At 27.7% G+C, this 25,894-nt stretch overlaps 4 protein-coding genes across 4 annotated transcripts; 3 read left to right on the top strand and 1 right to left on the bottom strand.

Moving 5' to 3' along the window:
• Positions 1 to 236: 236 nt before the first annotated feature.
• Positions 237 to 15,717, top strand: LOC123300393 (transcription factor ETV6). Its single transcript, XM_044882964.1, has 3 exons — positions 237 to 485; positions 14,819 to 14,991; positions 15,444 to 15,717. The coding sequence occupies exons 2-3, from the start codon at positions 14,868 to 14,870 to the stop codon at positions 15,668 to 15,670; spliced, it is 351 nt and encodes a 116-aa protein (XP_044738899.1). The 5' UTR covers positions 237 to 485; positions 14,819 to 14,867; the 3' UTR covers positions 15,671 to 15,717.
• A 2,642-nt stretch (positions 15,718 to 18,359) lies between these two features.
• LOC123300681 (NADH dehydrogenase [ubiquinone] 1 alpha subcomplex subunit 13) lies at positions 18,360 to 18,990 on the top strand. The gene is made up of 2 exons (XM_044883293.1): positions 18,360 to 18,492; positions 18,580 to 18,990. Exons 1-2 carry the CDS (start codon positions 18,399 to 18,401, stop codon positions 18,936 to 18,938), a joined length of 453 nt encoding a protein of 150 aa, XP_044739228.1. The 5' UTR covers positions 18,360 to 18,398; the 3' UTR covers positions 18,939 to 18,990.
• Positions 18,991 to 20,137: 1,147 nt separating this feature from the next.
• LOC123300646 (PEST proteolytic signal-containing nuclear protein-like) lies at positions 20,138 to 22,434 on the bottom strand. The gene is made up of 3 exons (XM_044883244.1): positions 22,301 to 22,434; positions 21,717 to 22,128; positions 20,138 to 20,702 (listed from the first exon to the last, which is right to left on the bottom strand). Exons 1-3 carry the CDS (start codon positions 22,335 to 22,337, stop codon positions 20,585 to 20,587), a joined length of 567 nt encoding a protein of 188 aa, XP_044739179.1. The 5' UTR covers positions 22,338 to 22,434; the 3' UTR covers positions 20,138 to 20,584.
• Positions 22,435 to 23,175: 741 nt separating this feature from the next.
• On the top strand, positions 23,176 to 25,689 carry LOC123300415 (CDK5RAP1-like protein). The gene is made up of 7 exons (XM_044882987.1): positions 23,176 to 23,825; positions 23,882 to 24,032; positions 24,197 to 24,326; positions 24,384 to 24,602; positions 24,851 to 25,135; positions 25,200 to 25,349; positions 25,420 to 25,689. The coding sequence occupies exons 1-7, from the start codon at positions 23,270 to 23,272 to the stop codon at positions 25,687 to 25,689; spliced, it is 1,761 nt and encodes a 586-aa protein (XP_044738922.1). The 5' UTR covers positions 23,176 to 23,269.
• The last annotated feature ends 205 nt before the right edge of the window (positions 25,690 to 25,894 follow it).

Below are 25,894 nucleotides of genomic sequence, written 5' to 3'. Positions count from 1 at the left end.
TGGTAAAAATATAATATACAGAAAATATATAATGTTTTTGTATTTAAAAAGGAAGAACATATGCTGTGGGCTGGTTATGTCGTTGGCGCACCCAAAAATTGTATTCAGTTTAAAACCTTCTGTCGAATGTATAACACATGGCACATGTGAATGAATAATATAATACAACTCATGTATGTGTAATAAAAACGGCTTGCAGTTTGTAAAATTATTATTTAAAAAAAAATAATAAAATAACTTTTATTTATCAATGAACTTACTTCACTGACTGACTGATAAATATATCCAACATTTATTGGCCTACAAAGTTCAGTCTGTTTTACACCTTCCTTCGAGTTTATCTAACAAATGTGTGTGATTTTATTTTTTGAATTTTGACTTTTATTAAAAGTGATTTTCAATTTTTGCTTAATTTTTTTGGATTATTTGTGGATTTCTGTGTTGTTTTATTTTCGCTGATCGAATCTTTAATTTCAAGTTTTTGTGTAAGTATTTTTTTTTTTTAAATTTTTAAACTTCGCGGTCTTTTTTTATGTGTAATTAAAATACTTTGATGTAATTTCTTTTTATTAGAAATTAATGATTATTTAATTAGAAAATTACCATCGATTCGTAGAAATACAGTGAAAACTGTTCAAAAGTTTTAACTGATATTATTTAATGGTGGAAATGGTGAGAAAATTATTTACTAAAATTCTAGGAAATTCTATTTACTAAAATTCCGATAGTTAAGAATTGAACTACGATAATAGGCTTGGACTGAGTTTCAGCAGAAGTTAAATAAATAGATGGATATGGAAAAACCATAGTAACTTAGAACAATACTGTTTAATAAACTACTGCAGTTTTTTTTTCAAAGATTTAAGCCTGATTATGGCTGCCATACTGACTTAAAAAAAATCTTTATAATACTACATTTAATTATTTGTTAATTTTACAAAATATTATTACTTAGTAGAAGGCTAAGTAAATAATTATCTTAGTAGGCTTAGTAAATAGGCTACGAATTCCTCAAGGTCATAGGTTTGATTCCCGTACAAGTTTTTTCCCATATAAAAACATAGATAGCAATAATGTTAAGAAAAGTACAAAATAATTTTTTTAATATATTTATTGTAGAAAAGCGTAAGGTGGTCTTGACTTCTTCATGGTCTCATAATAACTCTACCTTTAAAATCAATCAATCAATAATTTAAGATAAAAGATATTGAATATCCTTTCATTTAAAAATAAGTTTGTACTTTTTGGGTTATAATTTCAATAAAAGCATGTTGCACATTATCTTATATTAAATTTTTTCGTTTAATCTTTTCCGGAAGCTATTTATTTATTGGATAAAATAAGGTTTTCCGGTGAATTTTAATCTTATTGAATATTTAAAAAGTCATTATTAATACCCTTAAGAAAATATCTAGCGCAATATTGATTCAAACGGTGATATTTTCTTTAATAATACAATACTCAATAATTTTTATTAGGTTTTAATCTTTACTGTAATCGCTCTCGTTAGTACCTGAAATACATCGTTATGAACACGTTTCACTGTAATTTTAACTACATATTTACTATTAGGTAATTAAATTTTATTATAATTAATGATAATTATTTTTAACGATCTTAAGTTTTTAGTGTAATTAGGGTCATTGAATTTTTTTTTAAATAATATTATTCAATTAAAATTTTTAATTACGTTTCAAAAAAATTCAGGAACTGTTCTACAAAATTCTGTGTATTAAATTTATTTAATATTTGACTTAAATGACTAATTAGGTATAAAAATATCCGAAATAAACCTAGAAAAGTGATGAAAGTAAACCAGGCATAAGTTTTTATGGGAGTAACCAATGTCACTCTTTGCAGTATATCAATATCGTTAACTTTTAAAAACATCTGTCAATTTTACCACATACTTTTTTATTACTGATCGTATGACTTCCGGGATAGAGAAACTTGTCCTATACAGGGTGTTAAACATACTTTATCCCACCTAAGTTCGATAAAGAAATAATTAAGGTTTAACCTCTGTTTTTCAAATATCTATCTATAACAGAGGCTACCCATATCATTATTTTTTTAATCTTTAATTATTTTATTCTAAACTACATCCAATATACAGCATGTTTTAAATGGTAATTTGATTGCGGAGTAAAAAACTGAAGGGACAAAAAAAAATTTTCATTTTCGATATTGGGGAAATTTATTGTGAATTTGTTTTTTCCTCAGAGGATGTGGAAATTAAATCATTATTTTGAAATAAAAAAAACCGGAAAAGACTGTGGTTATTGACAAATAATATTTTATAATATCGTCTGATATCGTCTTTATCAATTTTTGTGGCATGGTTTTTTTTGCAAGGAAATACGTCTTTTCCCTCAATATTCTGCGTTCTAGGGTTCCTTAGAAAGTTGAGATATTAAGTAAGAGTAATGTTTAGACCGGTCTCACGGTCTAAAAATTTACCGCTTAGGAAAAAAATAGTCTAGAGAAATAATATTTAGATTTAATTTTGTTCATTATGTAATTTGTATATCATATCTGTAATAAAATTGCCTATAAATAACAAGAAAGTAAAGTCTTTAGCCTGTTTTTTTGCCTTTATTCGACACGCGTCGAGTTAGTATGTTAATAAACGGATTAAGATATTTTTGGCGTTCATCAAAATATTATAAACATATATAAAGTAACAGCTAACATTTATTATCTTATCACTTTTTAAACAACCTGTTGCAATCATCATAAACATATTCTAATAATTCTACTTATGAAAATTAAACACAAAGTGTTATGAATATAATTATAATTTTGTATGTTAATGCGATCACAAGTCACCACAGAAAAGCCTACATAAATATTATGTTAATTCATTATGTACACTATAAACCTAAAAAAATTGAATCATACTTTGATTGAATTGAACTAACACTTTGTTCTTCATTCATACACACCATTGTTATAACTTTATTGAGTGTCATCAACTTTATTGTGTGTCTCTTTATCCAAGCCCGTATTGCTCATAGAGGAGGAAGCGAGACGGATATAATTCCAAATATTTTTGTCAATTTTCAAACGAAATCAAACTGACTAATAATTCAAGGTGGAGTTTTATTATCGAACAAAAATTTTTTTCTTTGTAAATATTTGATAGATAGCAATAATAATATATTGTGTAAATTTTATAGGTAAATAAATAATATAAAATTAATCAGGTTTAAAATATACATATACATTTTTTTTTGGGTGGCTTTCATCAAAATAATATTAGTCATATTATCTTATCATTTTATAAACAACCTGTTTGCAATTATAAACATTTTATTTTACTTGTATCATCAGTAATCACGGGCGTAACCGTCTTGGATCTGGGGTTATTATACATTTTACTAAGTATGCATTTATACAACATATTGTTGAATTTATGGAACTTTTAAGCCAAAACTTTCTAATTTTGCTAGCTCTAAACCAAAACTTAATTTTTATGCCCCTCTAGCCAAAAGCTGTGTATACTTATGTCAGTGACCTTAAGAAACACAAAATCCACTTCATTTGATAATGGTCTCGAGATATCGCCAAAAATACAGAGTCTCATCTAGGTTTTTGGACTGTATCATATTTTTACTCCCTTTCTTTTAACTCGTAGGCGTAGTATCTGCGTGACTGCTTGCCAGCCGAAAAAGATAAATTTTCACTTTAAAAATAGAAAAGTGAAGTTAGTTTTTAAAAATTTTAATAAAATTCTTAATTAAACAAATAAGAAGATACTCACTAGTGACGTCATACGTGGGTATCGCCATAGAGATTACATATAAAACTTTGTTTTGCTAAAAGGAGATGGACAATCTTTGATTGCTTGTAACTTCTTCGTTTTTTAATCAATTTCAATTTCACTTTCAAATTAGTTTAAGATTTTTATGGGTAATATGGTCAATTCGGCATCAGGATTATCCCTTATTAAATGCAACGATAAAGACAACAATTATTTTCTATCTTGAAATTTTAAAATTTTAGTATGATTCAGTTAATTTTGATAAAAAGTGTATTATAATAATCATGAAAACTTGAAAGTATAACATAAACGAATTATATATATATATTTATCACATCATCATATGTTTTTATGATTTAATTATATAAAATGTATTAAATTACAAATCACTTTTTAAACAAATCATTTTCATTCCTACCGGATATGACATCATTTTGATTTTATAAAATAAATAAATAAATAAATACTTAATATTTTATATGTAAATATAACATGTTGTTATATTTTTATATGTTATCATATGGTTCTTATGTTACAAGGAAAATTTAATCATAAAAAAAGTTTGTAATTGGAAAAGAAAAATGTATATCAATGTCAAAATACGTGATGAGTCATATATTTTGAAATGCTCGTGTCATAATATATGGGATTCTTGCCAATCATTATGTAACTTCCGGAATTGGAAATAATTTATTACTTTAACTTTTCATTCTTAAAAACATCCGCTTAAAATTTTTTTAAACCGCTTTAAATTTGAGACGTCGTTGCCAAGATCTGTCTAACACGTTTATCCTCTGTTTAAATTTTCACGGATTTCTCTTTCAGAGGATTTGTAAAATTTTTAATTGCAAAGCAAGGCTTATATAAATCAAATTTTCGTGTTAATCGGACAATTAGAATTAGGTTAAAATTGACTTTTAACATTTTATTACATTACAAATTTCTAGCCGTATTGAAATCAAATACTATGCCTGGGCCTTAATCTAATATGAGCAAATAGATACTTTGTAGTGAAGTAATGAGTTATTTATTTATTTATTTATTTAGTTATTTTTGGCTTTACAATACCACCCAACTACAAAAATATATAAAATGTTGCGTACAAGTGATGCTTATAAATTTGATAATATAGATATCGCTCTTCAATCATCAATACTCTAACTATAGTCGTCTCTGTTCATTAAATCTTCCATGAACTCATAATTTAAATAAAATTTTGTTATATCATCGACAACCTTATATTTTTATGGTATTTTTATAAATTACAAGATTTTTTACATATTTTAGATAGTTTTTTATCACACTCTCTAGATTTTTTGATATAGAAATATCCAATTGAAAAGGATAACCTATATGATTCATCATTTTTTCAGCCAACTTTGAACGATAAAATAATAATAAAAAGCCCGATGACTTAGAAATTTTTGTGATTTTTGGAAACTTTGTTAATCAAAGAATGTATTTATAAAGTTTTATTAAAATCCGTATAGTATTATTCAATCCTTGCATATCTTCTTAAGCCTGTTATCGTAATTCCATTTTAATCTACGGATTGTCGTATGGTTAAAATAAATTTATATAAAATTATGTACAGGTTATGATGTACAAAGTTATAGAATATTTAACGCGCGAAATATTTGACGCATGTGTAAAACACGTGAGTAAATCTCTCATCACGCGAGTAAAGATAACCGAACGTTTGACGCGAGTGCTGACGGGTAAATTATTTTACTATTGATTTAAAAAAAAAAATATTTACAAAAGAAAAATAATCCTACTATTTTTCAATAGTTCATTGTTTTGAAGAAAAGAAAAAAAAATTTTATGAGAAAAGTAATTAAAAAAATATAGAAATAATATAACAATTGTCTATTGTTAGAATATTATTATTATTACTTCAGAAATTTCTTATATAGTAGTATAATTTAGAAATTCTATTTAAATGACTTGTGAATTCATTGAATGAAAACTATAATATTATAAATATTCACAACTTCCGGTCTTGTGTATATTCTTCAAACATTGTAAATTTGTTGTTGCTTGTATTTTATTTTTTTTATAAATATATTTTTTTCACACGGTAAAGAAGAAGTTCCTTTTTCTTGAAATTTGTTGTTTTTTAAAAAGGAAATAGTTTATGTGTATATTTCTCTATTGTTGTTAAATTTATTCTTATTTTTACATATAACAAGATAAATTCGATTTTAATATGACATTTCCACAATTAATTTTAATATACTGAAGTTAAACAAACCAATATACAATGTGGTACAAAAAAAGATTCCATTATACATTCATATTTTCTATGTTTGATATTGTATCACATCACGGTGTGGTGTAAATAATCAAACACATGCGAACGTCATCGAAACGTGAGGTTCTCATGAGACAGTTTGACTAACAGGAAGAAGTAAGAAGCCTTGAGGGCTTGAATAAAGATTCATCTACATTTTTCAGTTATCGGGCGGAAACTTCTGTTCAATGCCGTGAAGAAAAAAATAAAATGATAGGGAGTCATGGCGACTTCCGACAGAAGTAAAAACTACTATGTTTTTTTTATATTTTTAAAAATTTGAAATTTTCGTTATTTGAAAAAAGCAAAAATCGGCCACGTTTTTCTGTGACTTTATCTCATTTCTAGAGAAACACATTTGACATTTATATGACAAGCATCCCTTTTTCAGTTATTTTTAAGTATTCATTCCTGTGAGAACTTCGGGATAACTTGTCAAAATTTCAAGGTAATCCATCGACTACTTCTCGAGTTTTGTGGCCATAAACGTATGGAAGCTAAATTTTACATACAGGTGTACCTTTTTTAATCTATTATGGCTAATAGCTCATTTTTTAACTAACCAATCATAAAATAACTCAAAACGGGGAGGGGACATCATATTCTGACATCAGATTTGATCAAGTTCTCCGGGTTGCTTTAATAGTCAATTAAGATCCCAAAAAGGTATGAGATAGAAACACCTTAAATTAGGAAATTTATCTTCATAAAAAACTGACATTTAATATTTAAAATATTTATTCGAAAATTGTTGGCTTTCGGAGGAAATGTGACTTAAAAACATGTTAAGTATCTCGAGCGGTCTCCCATCTAAATATTGATTTTTGAGTAAACAAGAAAACAATAAATACGTTCATATATATCCGAAAAATTGATGATCCAACATCTCAGTACTCTTCAGACATTTTTCATACAAAATACGATATATTTTACTGAATCGAAGTTGCCCTTCTGTCATTAAAATATCTACACTGTGTGTCACAAAAAATGCACGTGTTTTACCATTTTAACAGTTAGATCTACAACATTATATGTGAATTGCATGTACTGTTATAGTAATATCACTTAAAATGGTTCAACTTTTGCGTTTATTTTGACTTAGAGTGTAGATCGGCCTCAAACAGGACGTGATACACCTATTACTATTTTCAATTGTTTCCCTCCAAGATCAATCAGATTAGATGAAAGAAGACAATATAAATTTTGGCACACATTTTCACTTTAATTTGAGTGAAATGTTTAAGACGTTTGTATAAAATAAAACTATAAAGAAATTAGAACGGATATTTCATTTGAAATATTTAACAAACATATACGAACGACTATGATGAGTTTAACATAATAAATTACTAACATAAACAATAAAACTCATTAAATTTTTAGAAAATTTCATATAAACATAATAATATTATGACTGACTGCATGCCTTCTGTCATTTATATAACTGCATTTCTTGACATGTGTATTAAACGGATAAATATCTAAATCGTTGGAGAAAGAAATCATATATATTGTTTGAAATAATTACTTAAGGTTGATCGGACATGTACTTGATTGATTGGACAAGACAAATACTGGTAGATAAAAATCTAAATTTTTGAGAATTTCATGAAAACTTAAGCTGTGACAACTTTTTTAACGCGATTTTCGTTTTTCTTGGGTCAAAATTAGCCAAGAAAATGAATTTTATCAAAATCGGAAACAAAATATTTTTTTCGATTTTTTACGATTTTATTAAGGGGTACCCCTTTGATAAATTCGAAAAAATCGAAAAAACTTATGTTGTTTTCGATTTTGATAAAATTCATTTTCTAGACTAATTTTGACCCAAGAAAAACGAAAATCACGTTAAAAAATTGGTCAGAGCGTTGGTTTTCAAGATATACGCCCGAATCCCTGCAATATGATATTGGGTTAATAGACTTTTGAGAATATCTTGAAAACTAAGGCTCTGACCATTTTTTTAACACGATATTCTTTTTTCTTGGGTCAAAATAAGCCAAGAAAATGAATTTTATCTAAATCGGAAACAATATATTTTTCTCGATTTTTTACGATTTTATTAAGGGGTACCCCTTTGATAAATTCGAAAAAATCGAAAAAACTATTTTGTTTTCGATTTTGATAAAATTTATTTTCTAGACTACTTTTGACCCAAGAAAAACGAAAATCGCGTTAAAAAATTGGTCAGAGCCTTAGTTTTCAAAATATACGCCCAAATCTCTATGATACGATATCGGTTTAATAGATTTATGAGAATATCTTGAAAACTAAGGCTCTAACCATTTTTTTAACGCGATTTTCTTTTTTCTTGGGTCAAAATTAGCCAAGAAAATGAATTTTATCATAATCGGAAACAAAATTATTTTTCTCGATTTTTTACGATTTTATTAAGGGGTACCCCTTTGATAAATTCGAAAAAATCGAAAAAACTATTTTGTTTTCGATTTTGATAAAATTCATTTTCTAGACTAATTTTGACCCAAGAAAAACGAAAATCGCGTTAAGAAATTGGTCAGAGCGGTATTTTTAAAGATATACGCCCAAATCGGACAATTTTTTAACGCTATTTCTGTCTTTTTAGCTATTTAATAATAATTTTATAATCTAGCTAAATATTTTTTGCTAAGAAGGTTGTATACGGTCCTGAATAAGAGGCCTAACCGAAACTTTAACGTATCTAGGTATATTTGTGAATAATTAAACGATAAATTAATGGGTATTGTACGGAATTCAAATACAAATCAATAAAAGATTATACAAATAATAAAAAAACATAGGAAATCAAAATAGATAAAAAATAAATATATGTTTCATTCTCTCTCTCTGTTTTACACACACACATACAATAATTAATTAATAATAATTAATTAAAATAGTAATCAGGTAATAGCTACCTATAATCACATTAATCAACAACAAAACAAACACACAAATTGAAAAGATGTGATTTGAATACAACAATAATTTCGTTTTTTTTTTTTTAAATGAATATAATAGTTTTTTATTTGTATATATACAAAATAATTTAAGGATATCCGCTTCCCTTATCCTTTGGAATAATAATAAAAATATATTTAATATATGATTGTTTGGAGAGCCATATATAGATTTACAAAAAACAAATTTATTATTTTATGACCTATAGATCTATAGATATTATTTCTAGGATGTTAAATTTATTTATTATTATTTATCGTTTTTGGGAAGTTCTAAAAACAGAGGTAGACTACGCTACACGATTGGGTAATCGGAAAAATTCCAGATGACACCTCGAGAAGATTAATTTTATAGTCATGTCTCAAAAACGGAACCAATTAGTTTTTCCGGGTACGCATTTGAAACATAGCTAAGAACGCTATCCTTTAAATTATCTTTCAAATGAAACCAAGAAAATCAAAATCGATTCATCCGTTTAGACGCAACGATGCCACAGACAGATAGACAGACACACATAGCGGACAAACTTATAACACCCCTTTTTTTGGTTCGGGTGTTTTAATATTAAAGGAAAATTTAAAACAGCTTTATCTCTGTGAAAATTTGGATCCATTATAGCTCATTTGAAAACTTGTACTTTTTAGTTTTGGAATCTTTTGCTCAAAAATTTTTGTCACCTCTTATCGCTTTGTACGGAGGGCTATAAGGGTGAGAAATCTTATCCCTAAATTCTATATAAAGTTTCGAGAAGTAACAAAATTTTAAAAATTATTTTACAACAAATCTGCTAATAGTACTTGAAGAAAGTTTGTTTTCTTGGAAATCAGCTATAAGAAGTTCCTGTACGAGATTTTCGGACCAAAGTATTTGCTTTCTAAGCAAAATTAACACCTCTGAATTTAAAATTCTGTATCTTCTGAAATAATTATCGCACTGAAATTATCATTGGAAGTTTGGTGGAAAAATTTGAATTACTATGTGCATTATACTCCTTTAGTGAAATCGTTTGACCGAGCATCGATTTTCAGAAACTTCTAAAACGGGAGAAATTGCCATGTTTCATGACAAAATTGTGTTCTCATTTCTACCTTTTTGCCATTTGTAAAATCGTTTTTCGATGCTAGATTCTATCATAGAAATCGTTCAGTCAAAATGGTCTTTAAGACAGAAAAGAGAAAATATAGGGAGATAACTTGTCGTTAGATCTACTTATTTGAGCGAAATTCGTAGCCGAAAAATATCAATTTTACAACTATAGTATGAGAATGACCTTGAATGAAAGTAATATTAAAAAAATTATTGTGATATAATATGTATTGATAGCAAAAGCTGACTAAAAAAAAACCGGAAAAATGATAATAGTAATTGAAAATCAAAATTACATATCCGTTTCCTTCAAAAACTGTATACTACAAAGTATATATAAACACATACAAATTAAATACATTCACAAAATAACCCAACTAGTCAATCAATATAAAATATAAAAAAATATGCAACCAAAACATTACCGGAAATGAGGAATATTTTTAACAAATATACCAATAAATAAAATTAACAAAAAAAATAAATGGTAAATACAAACCGGGTGGTCCATTAAAACCATAAAAAAACAATAATTGAGGTAAAACAACAAATATTTAGTGAAAACTACAATCAAACCTGGGTAAGTGAAAACTGGATAAGTGAGAAAATTCTATAAGTGAGAGTAATAGCCAGGACCCGTCATTTTAAGCTCTCAAAACTTCTATTAGCGAGAAACAGGAACCTCTGTAAGAGAGAGTCGTTTTTCCCTCATGGACCTCCGTAAGTGAGACTGCTACTTCACTTTACCTCTATAAGCGATCGATTCATTATAATCAGTAAAACATAAATATCAGTAATCAATTTGATTATAATGTAATCAGTAATCGATTTAATTAATATAATCTGTAATCATTTTGATTTGAAAATGATTTCATTAATAGACCAAAACAGATTAACTAGAAATTTAATAGATTTTAAATTTTTTGTACCACTCTGTAAATATAAAATATTGAGTGCGAAACAACAAATTTTAATTTATGGTTCAATAAAAACTATTCTTTAAATATTGACACTATCAATTGTTTTTTTTATTTTAATTTTATTTTATTGTCATTCTGAATAAACGTCATATAACCTTTAGTTGCAAAAATTACCGCTAGATAGCATGTCTGTTGATTATTATTAAACGTCAATGATTATATTATTTAAAATGTATAAATTCGAATAAATAATAATATTATAAATAAAAGGAAGTTATTATAATCTTTTATTTATTTTATAGAATAATTATTTATAACAATTACACAATTGTTATATTATATTATTCTGGAAAGGTCGTTTATTAATAAAATTTTATACGTAATTATCATCCGTTGTCTATTTATAAAATTTATTGGGAAAAAAAGAAGAAAATTATCGATATTATTTACGTAAGTTAATATAATATTTTCTTAGAGAATAACTCTTAATCAGTTCATTATTTAGAAACTGTCTATATTTTCCTACGACACTCTATCAAGTTTTTTCCTTAAAGGCTTTTCCAAACTGAACCAATTTTTAAAATCATTCCCAATTATTTAGTTTTTTCGGGTACGGAATCCTAAACTCGCACTTGAAACATAGCTAATAACACTCTCGATTCAATTACCTTTCAAACGAAACAAAAAACAAATCAAAATCAGTTTATCCATTTAGGTGCTACGATGCCACAGACAGACAGACATGCACACATACATAGCAATCAAACTCGTTTTTCCATAAAATACATTTAAAGTGATGAAATGAATGACATTTTTGTGTTATTTTTTCTATAAGTGATTTTCTCTAAATCTTTAGGCATTAATATTTCAAAAACTATGGTATATATCGAAAAAATTTACTCTTAATTTTCGTCTAATTTTCCCAAGTTCTAACAGAATCCACCATCAAAATTTAAAACATAAATCACAAATAGTTTCAGGTGTCCAATTTACTTATTACAAAAGTTTTTCCTCTTAGAAAAATTCTTCACAGAATCGATACATTTTATTTAAAAAAGCATTTAAAACAAAAATAAATAAAATTCCAACATGTCATAAAACGTCTATGTGACGGATATCCTAAAAAAAAAAACTAACTGTCAATTGGACATTTAACAGAAGAAAAAAAAAAGCCCTTAAATACAGTTTTGTGGCAGGAAATGTTCATTCATTTATATATATCATTTCGCTTTAAATTTCAAACTTCTCATGCCAAAATAAAAATTAAAAAAAGAACTAAACCTCCTCTTTCTCTAACAAACCATATAAATATTTTATTTAGTTGTATAATTTTTTTTTTGTTACCCTGTGAATTATATCTGGTATTGGGGTGTGTTTGTATGGAATTGCCACGTGCTTCCTGCTTATAGATATATTTATTTATTTATACCTAACTGCTATAAATATAAAATATTTCTATTTTGGTATTTAGTACACAAAATTGTTTATTTTTAACGCCTATTATTTTTTTTTTTTTAAATTGATAATCTACAACTTTAAAATTGATGAGCGGAAATCGAATAAAAATGCACTTAAAATTAAGGTAACCTTTTTTTAAGTTAAATCATTATGTCAAGATTGTATCTAATCTGTGAATTAGTTGCATTAATTTTATTTTTATCGTAAAATATTATGCCTAAAACTAAAAATAATCGGTCATTAAAAATATTTTGTATTAAATCATGGATAAATATTTTATTATTTATATTACTATTCCCATCCCTATATCCATAATATATCCATATATTATAAATGTGAAAGTAAGGATGTTTGTTTGTTTGTATATTACGCTTTCACGCAAAAATTACCGGATGGATTTGAATGAAACTGTACGACAATCTATCTCATACATCAGAATAACACAAGTGCTATAATTTATAAATTTAATCTGACATTTAACTGCTCTATCTATGATCATCATTTTGAATCAAAAATTAAAAATTTCTGTAAAAATTTAAAATAGTAAATGAAAAACAATTAATGGCCATCTTTTCTGATATACTCATTGAATTATGATCATTTTACACTTTAAAAAATTGAAAACTGTGCATATAATTTAGTTGTGTAAAACAATCCCTTCGAGTGTTATGGAAGGAGGATAAGTGAAATCAAAAGAAGTGGAGGCTATAAAGCGGTGGCTTTTACTTTTAAGCGCAGTGAAGCGGGCGGTTATTGAGCTAGTAACAATATAAAATACAAATACAATATTCCCGGCATTATCCTGGTATTACCCATCACTTCGAATTGTCCATTGGATAATTATTTGTTGACTAATTTATACAAGAAAATTTCAAAAAATCTTTAACCAGTTTAATAATATATTTTAACACTATGAAAAAATATTGACATATATGATTTTAAAATCTATTTGGCGTTAACTGACGAAAAAAAATGGTAGAAGAAACGATAGTCAGTCATGAGGACGGTCGACGGAAGTGAAAACTGAAAACTTTGAAATCAAAGAATCAATAATGTTTTTTTCAAATATTACCTATATCAAAAAGCCATCTATGAACAGTAATCAGAAGTTACCAAGGATCAGAATCACTTACACACAGTAAATAGTGTAATTGTGCAGTTTTAATTATTATTACATATAGGTACGATAGCAGGATGGCTTATTTTAAGTCCTCTTACAAAAAATTTTAATTAATACCCATGATTAATAAAAACCAAAAAAGGGTGAATTTTTAAATTTAACTACCCCCTTTTTTTAATTCGATAATATCTAATTTTGAATTTTTTCATTAATTAAAAAATACATTTCAATGTATTATTTTCAAAAGGGGTTGATTTATTTATATTAATATAAATAAGAAAGAGAACGCACGATATATAGAAAAGAATAAAAATATAAAACGATGAATTATTTTGTTGATAAAACATATGTTTATTTAATTTATGTATCCGGATTATAAGTAATTATTATATAGACTACCATATTTCCGGTATATATAGAGAACACTTAACTCATCTTTAAGATATGATTAATAATTATATATGATACATATTTTATTTAAACAAAACAAAAATTAAATCATAAAATGAAATTAGTATAGATAACGCCGTCTTTATAAGTACCAAGTACTTAAGTATAATGTTTTTAAAAACAAAATATTCAATTGATTCAGCTATTTTCATTCATCTAAATTAGTCATTTAAGTTGTGTCTGATCAACTCATTAAATACAGAAAAATTATTTTTAAAGTTTTATTAAATTGGGTTAAAGATCATTTATCTATTTTAGTCTTGAAATATTTACATCCAATAAATAAGGTTATTCGATTACCAACACAATATACCATAGACATAAATCCATAGAGATCTTTCTACCTCTGTCACTGCGGTCAAGAATTCACTTAATCGTTTCCTATGTATATAGAGGTCTATGATATTATCCCTATGCAAAATAATTTGTTCTTAACTTAAAAACGGTAAAATATTTCCGCTAGGAGCGCCACAAAAGAATACAACGTCGCATTTAGTACAAAAATTATCTACTTTATGATAAAACAATAAAAATCAAATTAGAGTCACCTCAAAGTTCAAGGAAGTCAAGAGATAAACCAGAAAGTTGGGAGATATTGAAATTAATTTAATTATATCACCAAATAATACTGTACCTTATTTTAGAATTTAAATAAATACTCATCAAATAAATTAAAATAAAAGTCTCCCGATCAAATGTGGAAACGTGATAACTCTAAAGCAGTTTTCGATAAAATTTAAATAAATTTTCTCAATTGAAAACTAATTTAAATTTTTTTTCTATTTCAGATTTCCTATCAAAATAGGCTACTATAGTAGTAAAATAAAGGACGATATAATGCAGACTACAGGATTAAGAGCAGCAACCGAATCATTTCAAGTACCACATTCACATTGGGAGTCGTCAAGCATGAGATTCCCTAGGTCAATTCACCAAGAAGATGATTCATATTTACCTCAAGGTCAGTACATATTAAATTTATGAACAAATTCAGTAGGATAAGACAAAGTTTTTAAACACTTACCCCAAATGATTTTTCGAATCGTAAAATGACTTCGGCAAGCCCATTTTACCGGTATTAATCATGATTAGAAATCTTATAGTAGGTAGGTATTATAAATTTAGAGGTAAAATTTTTGAGCCCAAAACCTTTGAGTTATTCATTAGGAAAAAAACAGAATAAAACATCCAATAAGGCTATCACTATAAAATTTCATAAAAGGGACATTCCCATTTAGAATTTTCAAAAAGTCAATCTATTTTCTTACATTCTTAGTAACAGAAATACTCTCCTAAAATTTTATGAAAGAATACAAAGTTTTTGCTCTCATAACTTTTTCAAAACGCGCCTAATTAGTATTAACTTCAAAAATAAGTATTTTCCAAAAATTAATAAATTTGTTTTTTTTGCAGATCCTAGACAATGGTCGAGACAAGATGTTGCAACATGGCTATCATTTATATCACGAACACATAGTTTATGCGATGTACGAAAAGATCGTTTTTTAATGAATGGCAAAGCATTATGTTTAATGTCATTACATATGTTCCTAGCACGTGTTCCTGTTGGTGGCAAGTTACTTTATAAAGATTTTCAACTACGTTTAGCACGAGCAATGTATGCAAATGGTGGCGAATAAATTTAGGACATTTAACAAATTTATTAATTACCAACAAATATATTTAATGAAGAAAAAATTACTTAATTTATTTTTTAATTTTTATAAATAGATTTAAAACAAATTATAAACTCAGCATTCCAGTTTTTCTTTAAAATAATTTTTTGTAAATCGATAATTTTTTTCAAAACTATCTACAGCAAAATTTATTTTATCACTAATTTATAGTACAGTATCTAAAATCGGTCCAGGTAGCATCAGCAACCAAGGCGTTTTATCACAGTACGAAAGCTGGCAACGTTTTTGAGAGGTTATTGTAAAAGGTTGACTTTCGGATAATTCTTTCCTTATTGAGCTTAAATACGTTTTAAGTACGTCTTGCATTTGAGAACTGTCTGGCAAATTAAAATTCCATTCTTTAAATTATAGCCTCAATTCAATAAGAAAAGAAATATCAAAAATCCAGCCATCTCAAATCAAATTTTTCGCGACTTTACTAACTTTTAAACATAATTTGGATGAGAAGCCACTTTTTTAGTTATTTTGTAATTTAAAAAAAATATCTTATCTTTTTCTTGGAAAATATACGGGTACGAAATCTTTAAAAATAAAACGGGAAGAATGTGTTAAACAAGCACGGATATACGAACATCCGTTCTAAGAAATAACGCCAGTTAAACATAATTAAATAGATATTTTTATATTTTTAGATACTATACTATAAATTTATATTTTTAAATTCTCGAATTAATTCCAAATGAAATAAAAACTGGTATTAAATTTGTATTTTTCAAAACAGTAACGGATCCGGAAAAGGGATGTGTGGGGCAAAACCAAATAAAAATACATCACATACTATAAAAAAATTCAAATGAGCAAGCCCTACCCTCTTTCGGATCCGTTACTGATTTTATATAAGAAATATTCCCAATCAAGTACAAATTAAATACATTACAAGTATTTTTTTCAACTTTAAAGCTATTTGATTTCAAAATTCAATTTTCCAATTGAAAAAAGACCAATTGGGAAATTTCTGTATGACGTCCTGCGATTAATTTGATGGTCACCAATTAGCTTTGGTAGAAAATAAATAAAGGAAACGACAAAATACTTTCACAATAGAAAATTTTGATTATTAAGGACTCAAATTTTGTTCTATTGAGTTTAAAATAATCCAAATAGGGTTGAAATGCTACCAGTATGATTATCCATTGCGCAGGCGTGGAAGAATATCGCAAGTTAGTCTCTAGTACCTACACTAAGAGGTCTTAAATGTTTGTTTCATTTTGGATTGCTTTAAATTGAATAGAATTCAGTTAAGGTGTTTATTTATTACCAAAGAAAAAGAAAATCAGATAAATTCAACTCACCCTGCAATTGCTGATTGTTTCAATATCCGCTTGAGGCAACACCGTCTTATTTGGAATGAGTTGTGACTGCATTTTTCGTCGTTTCGTTGAGCGCTGAAAAAAAAAGTTTGAATTGAAATCAAATAGTTTTTAAAAGTAAAATAGTATTATTTATAAAATATGAATGTTATCTAATTATTGTAAAATGACCTCTGAATATTGTTGTATTAAAAATTTATTTTTATTTGGAGGTATAGAATTGTGTAAATGAATCCTATTTTTCAATGTTTAAAATATTAAAGAAATGAAAAACTTTTTGTAAATATATTTTATATTCTAGTCAATAAAAAATGTATAAATATTATTATTATTTTTTTATTATTCCATTACATTTAAAAATCCTGAACATATGACGATCAGATGAATCGTTCTTGTTGAGATACCGCTATAAATCTCACGAAAATATAGGATTTAGTGGAATATAATAAAAAATACTCCACCTATCGTCAAATTCACCCGATTTTTGGGGTCAAAATTACCCTATAAACCGAGTTTTATCAAATTCCGAAACCAAAAGTTGTTCGCGATTTTTTCGATTTTTTTAAAGGGGTACCCCTTCAGAAAATTGCAAAAAGTCGAGAAACATTTTTAATGTCCAATTTCAATAAAACTCACTATATAAGGCAATTTTGACCCATAAAAAACAAAAACCCGGTGTATTTGATAATTAGATGCATACTTTTTGAGATATCGAAAAATTTCAAGTAAAGACCGATTTCCCGAATCGATTTCAAGCGATGACAAAGAAAATATTAAATCAATCATCAAATTACCCTTATAAACCAAGTTTTATCAAATTCCGAAACCGATTTTTTAAAAGAGAAGTACCCTTAAGAAAAATTGCAAAAAATGGAGAAAAATAACACATAATAAACATACTTTCACTTAAATATCAAAATGTACATATTGGTTACAGTGACTGTCGGTTATAATGACCAAAGTTGTTGAGCCGTTCAATTTTGACTGCAGTTTCTTCCCACATGTAGAAAATTAGCTCCCCAGAAAGTTGTTTTATTAACGCCCAAGCTGCTTTATAATTGTATTAGATACAGACAAGGTAATTATTTCCAGTTTTTCTTTGGAGAATTTTTCTTTTATTTCCACAGTTTTTCAGGAAATCAGTTGAGTTAAATATATAGGCAAAGAATAAGGCTTGATAAAAGATTTGTATGAACAAGTTGGTGATGCAACTTTCATGCAAAGTTAGTTAACAAGTCGCTAGTGACATCTATATTACACACCACCAACTTTTAAAACTAAAATGACGTTAATAACCTTCAAATAATAAAATTTTGGTTCGTTTACAAGGTAACAATTTATAAATCATATTTGCTGTCAAAATGGCGACGGTCGCCAGAAAACAGGATTTACCTCCTCCAGGAGGATATCAAAAAATTCCATATGCAAGAGTTCCTGCCAAAACATTCTTTTCAGGTAAAAAAATAAACAATTTTCGATTAAAAATATTAAAAATCAAAACTTGTGATTACGTAATTTTAAGGTTATTTTTTTGTTTTTAAGGATGGAGTATGTTAGCTGGTTTTGCAGGAATAACTGCAGCTAGTTTATACGTTTATTTTATCACCTACAAAGGTATCAAACAGAATGAAATCGAAAGTCGATCAGCACGATTAGCGTTATTCCCATTATTATTAGCCGAAAGAGATCGTGAATATTTAAAACAATTACGTAAAAATCGTGAAGAAGAACGTGAATTAATGAAGAATGTTGATGGATGGAAAGTTGGTACATTATTTGGTGAACCAATTTACAAAACACAAAAAGAAGATAAACTTGTGGAACCAACGTTCCATGAATACTATGTTCATGCTGATCATAAATCCTTTGCCCAAAGAGCACACATTAAATTATGGTCTTAAAAAATATTTATTTTTTCGTAATTTAGTGGTGCAAAAATATGAAAATGTAGAAACAATTGTAAATTAAAATTGATTACATTCATGTAAACTTAAAATATAATTATAATAAATTTCGTTAATTACGAGTTTTTTTTTTAAATTCGCCTAAACATCCCTAAAATTTTACCTCCTAAGTCCCATTATTGTTGACGAAAAGACTTACGTCATTAAATTTGCACGTTTAGCTATTTTTGCTTGATATTGTGTAGGTCTTAACGGAATAAAATAGGTCATAAAAAAAAACGTCTTAAAGAAATAATTAATTGGGATAACATCGTTGCTAATACAGCTGGATACAGATATTTGCATGGTTGTTAAAATTTCGCTTGCTGAGAAAGAAATTGAATTGAAAAAATTCTATTTTCCCAATAATCGCGACGTCTAGATTATTTGACAGCACGTCTATGGCCTCCCCATTAAACATTTCTTTAGAAAAAATGGCTCGTTGATACAGAAAGGTTCGCCAACCCTGGTCTACATCAACTTTTTGTTGGATCATTTTCATCCTTTTTACGAGACTAATGGAGATAGTTTTTTTCTCAAGAAGTATCTTGTGATCATTATAGTCAAAAAGTTCAAATTGAATCATACCAAGGTCTTAATAATGAGGGAAGCATTTTAGTACATTACTCCCAAAATTTATAGATTAAAAGCTAGAAAATAAAAGGATCAATATTGAGATTTCAAATATGTTGTAGAGCAAGAAATTCTGCGCCGATACCAATCATAAAATTTCATGAATTAACACACATAATCACACGAGCCGTATGAAAAAGAACTTTCTACACTTTCGCATTCGAAAAAAGACAATAGCAGGATTTTGGAGAGGGTGAAATTCTACGTCGAAATGAATCATCATATTTCATGAACTTTGAACACCATTTTTCTCTATCTACGACAAAATTAGACTTGAACTTGTTTGGGTTATCGAGAACTAAAATAGAAAGCGCTAACTGAGACTAAATTTTCGACGAGACTTATGAGTCTATAGAAAATTCAAAACACAAGGTTTTATTAGAAATTAGATTACGTTTAAAATTAATTTTATTAAATTATAACATTTTTCCTCAAATAAAAACCATTTCAGTTACATTTTTAATAAAAAAATTTTAAAGAAATGAATAATCATAAAAAATTAAAACATAAATACAAATGAAGCTTACAAAAAAAATACTATTATTAATTATGGAAGTTAAGTAAATGTGGAGTGTCCCAAAACTACCGCACCGGAAGAACAGAAGGGGAGAATAAAATTCTAAGAAGAATATTCCGTCGTTATGATAGGGCTTCATTCATCTCGATTAATGAAATTGAAATTAATTGAGAAATTCTTTAAAATAAAAACGATTATTAACGAATCCTAATCTCGTTAATGGTTCATCGAATCTAAAAACTACAAAGGAATTTCCTTTCTTAGAATTCTATATCACTTTGTTCTTCTAATGCCGTTATTGTGGATATTCTGTATAAATTATGTCAGTTATTATAATTAATTATTGGTACAATAAAATTGAATTAAACTGAAAAATGAATTATTATAATATGTACAAATTGTTTTTCCTTATAAAATAGAAAAGCTCTTATATTTATTTTAAATATTTATTACTCTAATCTTTTAAATTTTCTAAGGCTTTTTCAACACTCTTCTCAAATACACGCTTTGCATGACAAAATCCTTGTTTTGTCTTACCAAATGAATTTGGACCCGCTGATGTTGGTGTATCACTGGAATAAAAATCATCTTGTTTAGCTCAGTAAAATTAAACAAAAAAAATAACGAACGATTTGAAGAAGTTTCAATAGAAGGTCTTTCCATGACATATTTGAGACATCAAAACAAGGATTTTCAAGCTATAATTCAACTAGGTTGACCTAATTTACGTAGAGATTTGAAATCAGAGAATATATGCGACTGACAAATCAACCTTGACGTCAAATAACTAGATTGGAATGATTTTGAAAATAAATTTTCAAGATTAATAATGAAAATACACTGATGATCGTGCCTTTGTGTCCAAATTCCAAAAAACAAGTACCTTTCATCTTATTTAGCTAAATAATAGTTTACTTAGAAGGAAAATTTACCCTTACCGCACAAAAAAACTCCTAATTTCAATAGGGGTTCTTTCAGGACATGTTTGAGATATTAAAACAAAAGATTCCGCATGAATTCAACTAGGTAAGCCTCATTCATTTACGTAAAGATTTGGAATCAGAGAGTAGTTATGACTGAAAAATCGGCATTTACTGACAGGATTAAGCGGCAAATAACTAGGTTGGACTTTTTTTTAAGAACTTTCAGGATTAATTATGGAAAACTAGCACGTTCTACTCCTTGACGTCTGTTCCAGACCTTCCTGACCTAATTACTGGCCTCTGCTAAATCAATCAAGTATTACAAAGAGAATAAAAAGATGAAACAACAAATTTTTAATGTAACAAAACAAAGCCGCGCATTTAATAAAAAGGAACGTGCAATAACATGTTCAAACATGTAGAAGAATGCTAGCAATATGCACAGTTCCAGCAAAAAACTGTCTTAAATAGATTGATTGATGAGTTCGAATGACCTTTCCTATTATAATCAATACAAGTGACAACATATCCTAGTAAAAGATCAACAAATGTTCCAAATAATCCGTAAAATATCAAATAAATGTTTCGTTAAACTCTTCATGATAGCTTTGGTCGTTTGTTCGTGAAAACTATAATATATTAGGATAGATTAAAAATATTTACCGTCCAATATTACGCATCTTCATACGTGCTTCTTTAGGCATTTCTTCAGGTTCCTCATCACTCTCTTGATTAAATACTGATGCAACTTGTATTTTTGGTTTGGTCTCGGTACTAGACTTCGCTGGTCCCAACTTAATTTGTATTCCTGATTTAAATTTCTTTTTAGGATCTATTTTTAAATTTGATGATTTGTACTCTTCAGATTTTGTATCTTTCCGTTCGTCATCATCGTTATCACTACTCGATGACGTTGATTTTCGTGATGATTTTGATGATTCGTAATCATAGCGTTCGGATCGTTTCGATGTATCGTCATATTTACGGGCATGATGATGACTGTGACTGGAATGTTCGTAATATCTGGATCGTTTTGGATCATCGTCATATGATTTGTGACTGGAGTATGGGGACCCTAGTAAGTGTAAACACTGCCGGACGTGAGGTAAAGTTATAATCGAATAATAAATAATAATTTTTAAAAAAATTTGCATGCAACAAAAGAGAAAACTTTAACCTAAATTTTTTAGATTACTAAGTAAAAAAGTTAACAATTTTATTTTGAAAAATAGAAATTTTTGCCATACCGTGTTTTGAATATTCTTCTAAATGTCTTTTACTCATTACTATTAAATATATTTAAGAATAAATAAAATTAAAATCAATTATTTACACTCGTTTTGAAATTTATTCCACAGCTTGACAGTTTTGTCCAAGAAATATGGCCAACAGAAGAATATTGAAATATTAAAAATTTATATTTGAAAAAGGTTTATTGTTAAAATATTGATTCAAACAAGATTTTATGAAAATTTATTATTTATTTTCTTCTAGAAAATATAAAATAATACGGTCCATTCTCATATATGTAAAATTAGACTAATTTTTTAATCAAAATTTTGAACATCTTGACTTTTGAGGTCGGTGATTTTACCAGTAAGCATTTAAGCAATCCGGCAAATAGCAAAAGCAATCCCTATTTGCAATCTCTGATACATAGACAATCCTATTCCATCTTATTGAGAATAAAATTAGCTTTAATTTGCAAAAGAAAAACCTATTTTACAAAAATTAATTTTTTACGTTCTTTACAAACTTTTTACGTTTTAAAGTATTTAAACGTCGTTCTTAAAATAAATTGCTAATTGAACGTTTCGTCATTTATTTATGACTTCCTCAGCAATTAAAAATTAAAACCAATAATTAATGTATTTTGGAAAGCTTAAATTTTCGGTTAAATAGTTTTTCTATGATTTAAATATCAATCAAAGTTTCGTGAAAACTCCACAACTTTTATAAAGGTTGATTTTTTACTTTTATAAAGTTGGATTCAGAATATCATAGTGTAAACAGACCTCATTGATAACCTATAAGTTTTTTGAAAATTATGATTCTATTTTTTCGATATTTCGACATATAGAATGTAATTTTACAATTAAATTCACTTCAAATTTCTTTTCTTTTTAATTAAAAGCCATATTCTCATTTATTATAAGATTAATAATTATAACTTAACCTCTACATGTGTTTTTAATCGCTAAGGTCGTTAAATAACAATGAAACATTTACGATACTTTTATAAAACTTGTAATTTACTATCAAAAAATCCCCTTAGTTTATATAGAAATAGTTTACGAACATGTTCAACAAATTCTAATGATACCCCAAAGAAACTACCACTCGAAGGACCCAATTTAAATGATTTTATACAAGGATTATCACAACAATATACACAAAAATCTGTGAAAAAATCGGATCGAATACCATATTTAAAGTCAACACATAAATATGGGAATAATCGTAAAGTTTATTTTGATATATACGGATGCCAAATGAATGTTAACGACACGGAAGTAATATGGTCCATTTTAAAAAAGAATAATTTTATAAAAACGAATGAAATGGAAGATGCGGATGTAATATTAGTTGTTACGTGTGCGATTCGAGATGGTGCTGAGAAGAAAATTTGGAATAAATTACAATATTTGAAAGGTTTAAAGAATGTTCGAGCCAAGAATAAAAGTCGATACGAATTAAAGATTGGGGTACTGGGTTGTATGGCTGAACGATTGAAGCATCAACTTATTGAAAAAGAAAAGGCTGTCGATATTGGTAAGCCCGAAAAGTGTGACGAAAGAGATCTGGAATTTATTATTTTGGTAATATAGTTGCAGGTCCTGATAGTTATAGAGATTTACCTCGATTGTTGGCTTTAACGGATAATAATCAAACTGCTGTTAATGTTTTATTGTCCATGGATGAAACTTATGCGGATATTGTTCCGGTTCGTCTTAATGAAAATTCAATCTCTGCCTTTGTGTAAGTTGTGTATATCATTTTTATTTAATATCTGTACCCCAGAATTCGCCACGCAAATTCTGGATGACCACAAATCGGTATAATCGAGAATTATACAAACTGTCGAAAATCCCTTCAAAATATAAGAATTTCGGTCGATAGTTCATGTGTGTTTAATATTTTAGATCAATAATGCGTGGATGCGATAATATGTGCACTTATTGTATCGTACCATTTACTCGAGGTCGAGAAAGATCCCGACCAACTACTTCAATCGTCGAAGAAGTTAAATTATTGTCTCAACAAGGTGTTAAAGTAAGGTATACTAAAATTGAAGCAATATTCAAGTTCTAATAAAATAATTATTTGCAGGAAGTCACGTTATTAGGTCAAAATGTAAATAGTTATAGAGATTTAAGTGATTCGACTAATAAATTAATTGAAACAAATCTTGCAAAAGGTTTTAAAACTGTTTATAAAACTAAAAAAGGTGGTCGAAGATTTGCTGATTTATTAGATCAAATATCATCTATCGATCCTGAAATGAGAATACGATTTACATCACCACATCCTAAGGATTTTCCAGATGAGGTATTATTTATAAGGACGGCAGAACAGGTTAATGCGAGTAAGGAATTTGTTTGAGAGCCTTTAGTTTCCTAAAAGCATAGAAAGAGCCCAGGCCTACTTTTATTTATAAGCCAAGCAAGTTCAAACTCCTCTCAAATCAGGCAACAAAACAACTTATATCCTGTTTTAGCCGGATACGTTGAAAATTCCTTACGTCGCAAGATCTGACGTTAAGACTAACTACTCCTAATACCACTTTTAAAATTTAGGTTCTCCACTTAATACGTGAAAGGCCGAATATTTGCAATAATTTACATTTACCAGCACAATCTGGCAGCAGCGCAGTTTTAGAACGAATGCGACGTGGTTATACACGTGAAGCGTATCTTGAATTAGTGGAACATGTACGAAGTATAATTCCAAACGTAGCTTTATCCAGTGATTTTATTTGTGGTTTTTGTGGAGAAACCGATGAAGAATTTAATGAGACATTATCTTTAATCGAAACTGTAAAATATAATATGGCGTTTTTGTTTCCTTATAGTATGCGTGAGGTAAATAATTTTGGAAGTCTGTTTTCAAAACAGATTGAATTATTTAATTCGAATTCTTTTCTAGAAAACAACTGCGTATCGACGATATGAAGATGATGTTCCACACAACGTTAAAATGAAACGTTTAGATCAAATGATCAACTTATATCGAAATGAAGTAGCAAAAATTAATCAATCACAAATTGGACAACATCAATTAATTCTTATTGAAGGGGTAAGTTTCCTTATCACCTCCTCCACGACTTTAATACAACTAAAATAATAATCCATAATTATAATTTTAGCAAAGTCGTCGATCAACTTCACATTTAGCTGGACGTAATGATGCCAATATAAAAGTAATCATACCAAATGAAGAAATACCAATTCAAAGTTCTGGAAATAGTAATTTACTGAAAAATATTACAGTTGGGGATTATGTAGTAGTCCAAATAAATTCAGCAAATTCACAAGTGTTAAAAGGAATACCATTGTATCATACGACTTTAACTGAATATCATAGGTTGTTACCAAATTCAAGTCATAATTTAGAGTATTGTGAATTTAAGTTGTAAAATAAAATGTTTTAATAGTTTTTATTTCTTGTATTATAACCAGTCATTACTTGTCCGTGATAGTTCCTTATATTTTTCTTGATTCATAGTCCTTTATCCTTTAACCCTCCTTGTGGGGGAGTTTTTAGGATGATTCCCGCTAACTGAAATTTCATTTTAGGTGGTCCAAGTCTTCGGTCTTATTTGCACCGAGCACTGATTTAAA

This window comes from Chrysoperla carnea, chromosome 5 (genome assembly GCF_905475395.1).
Source record: "Chrysoperla carnea chromosome 5, inChrCarn1.1, whole genome shotgun sequence".
Classification (NCBI taxonomy): Eukaryota; Metazoa; Arthropoda; class Insecta; order Neuroptera; family Chrysopidae; genus Chrysoperla; species Chrysoperla carnea.
Note: the sequence above shows the minus strand (reverse complement) of the source record. Positions and strands in the feature narration are given on the sequence as shown.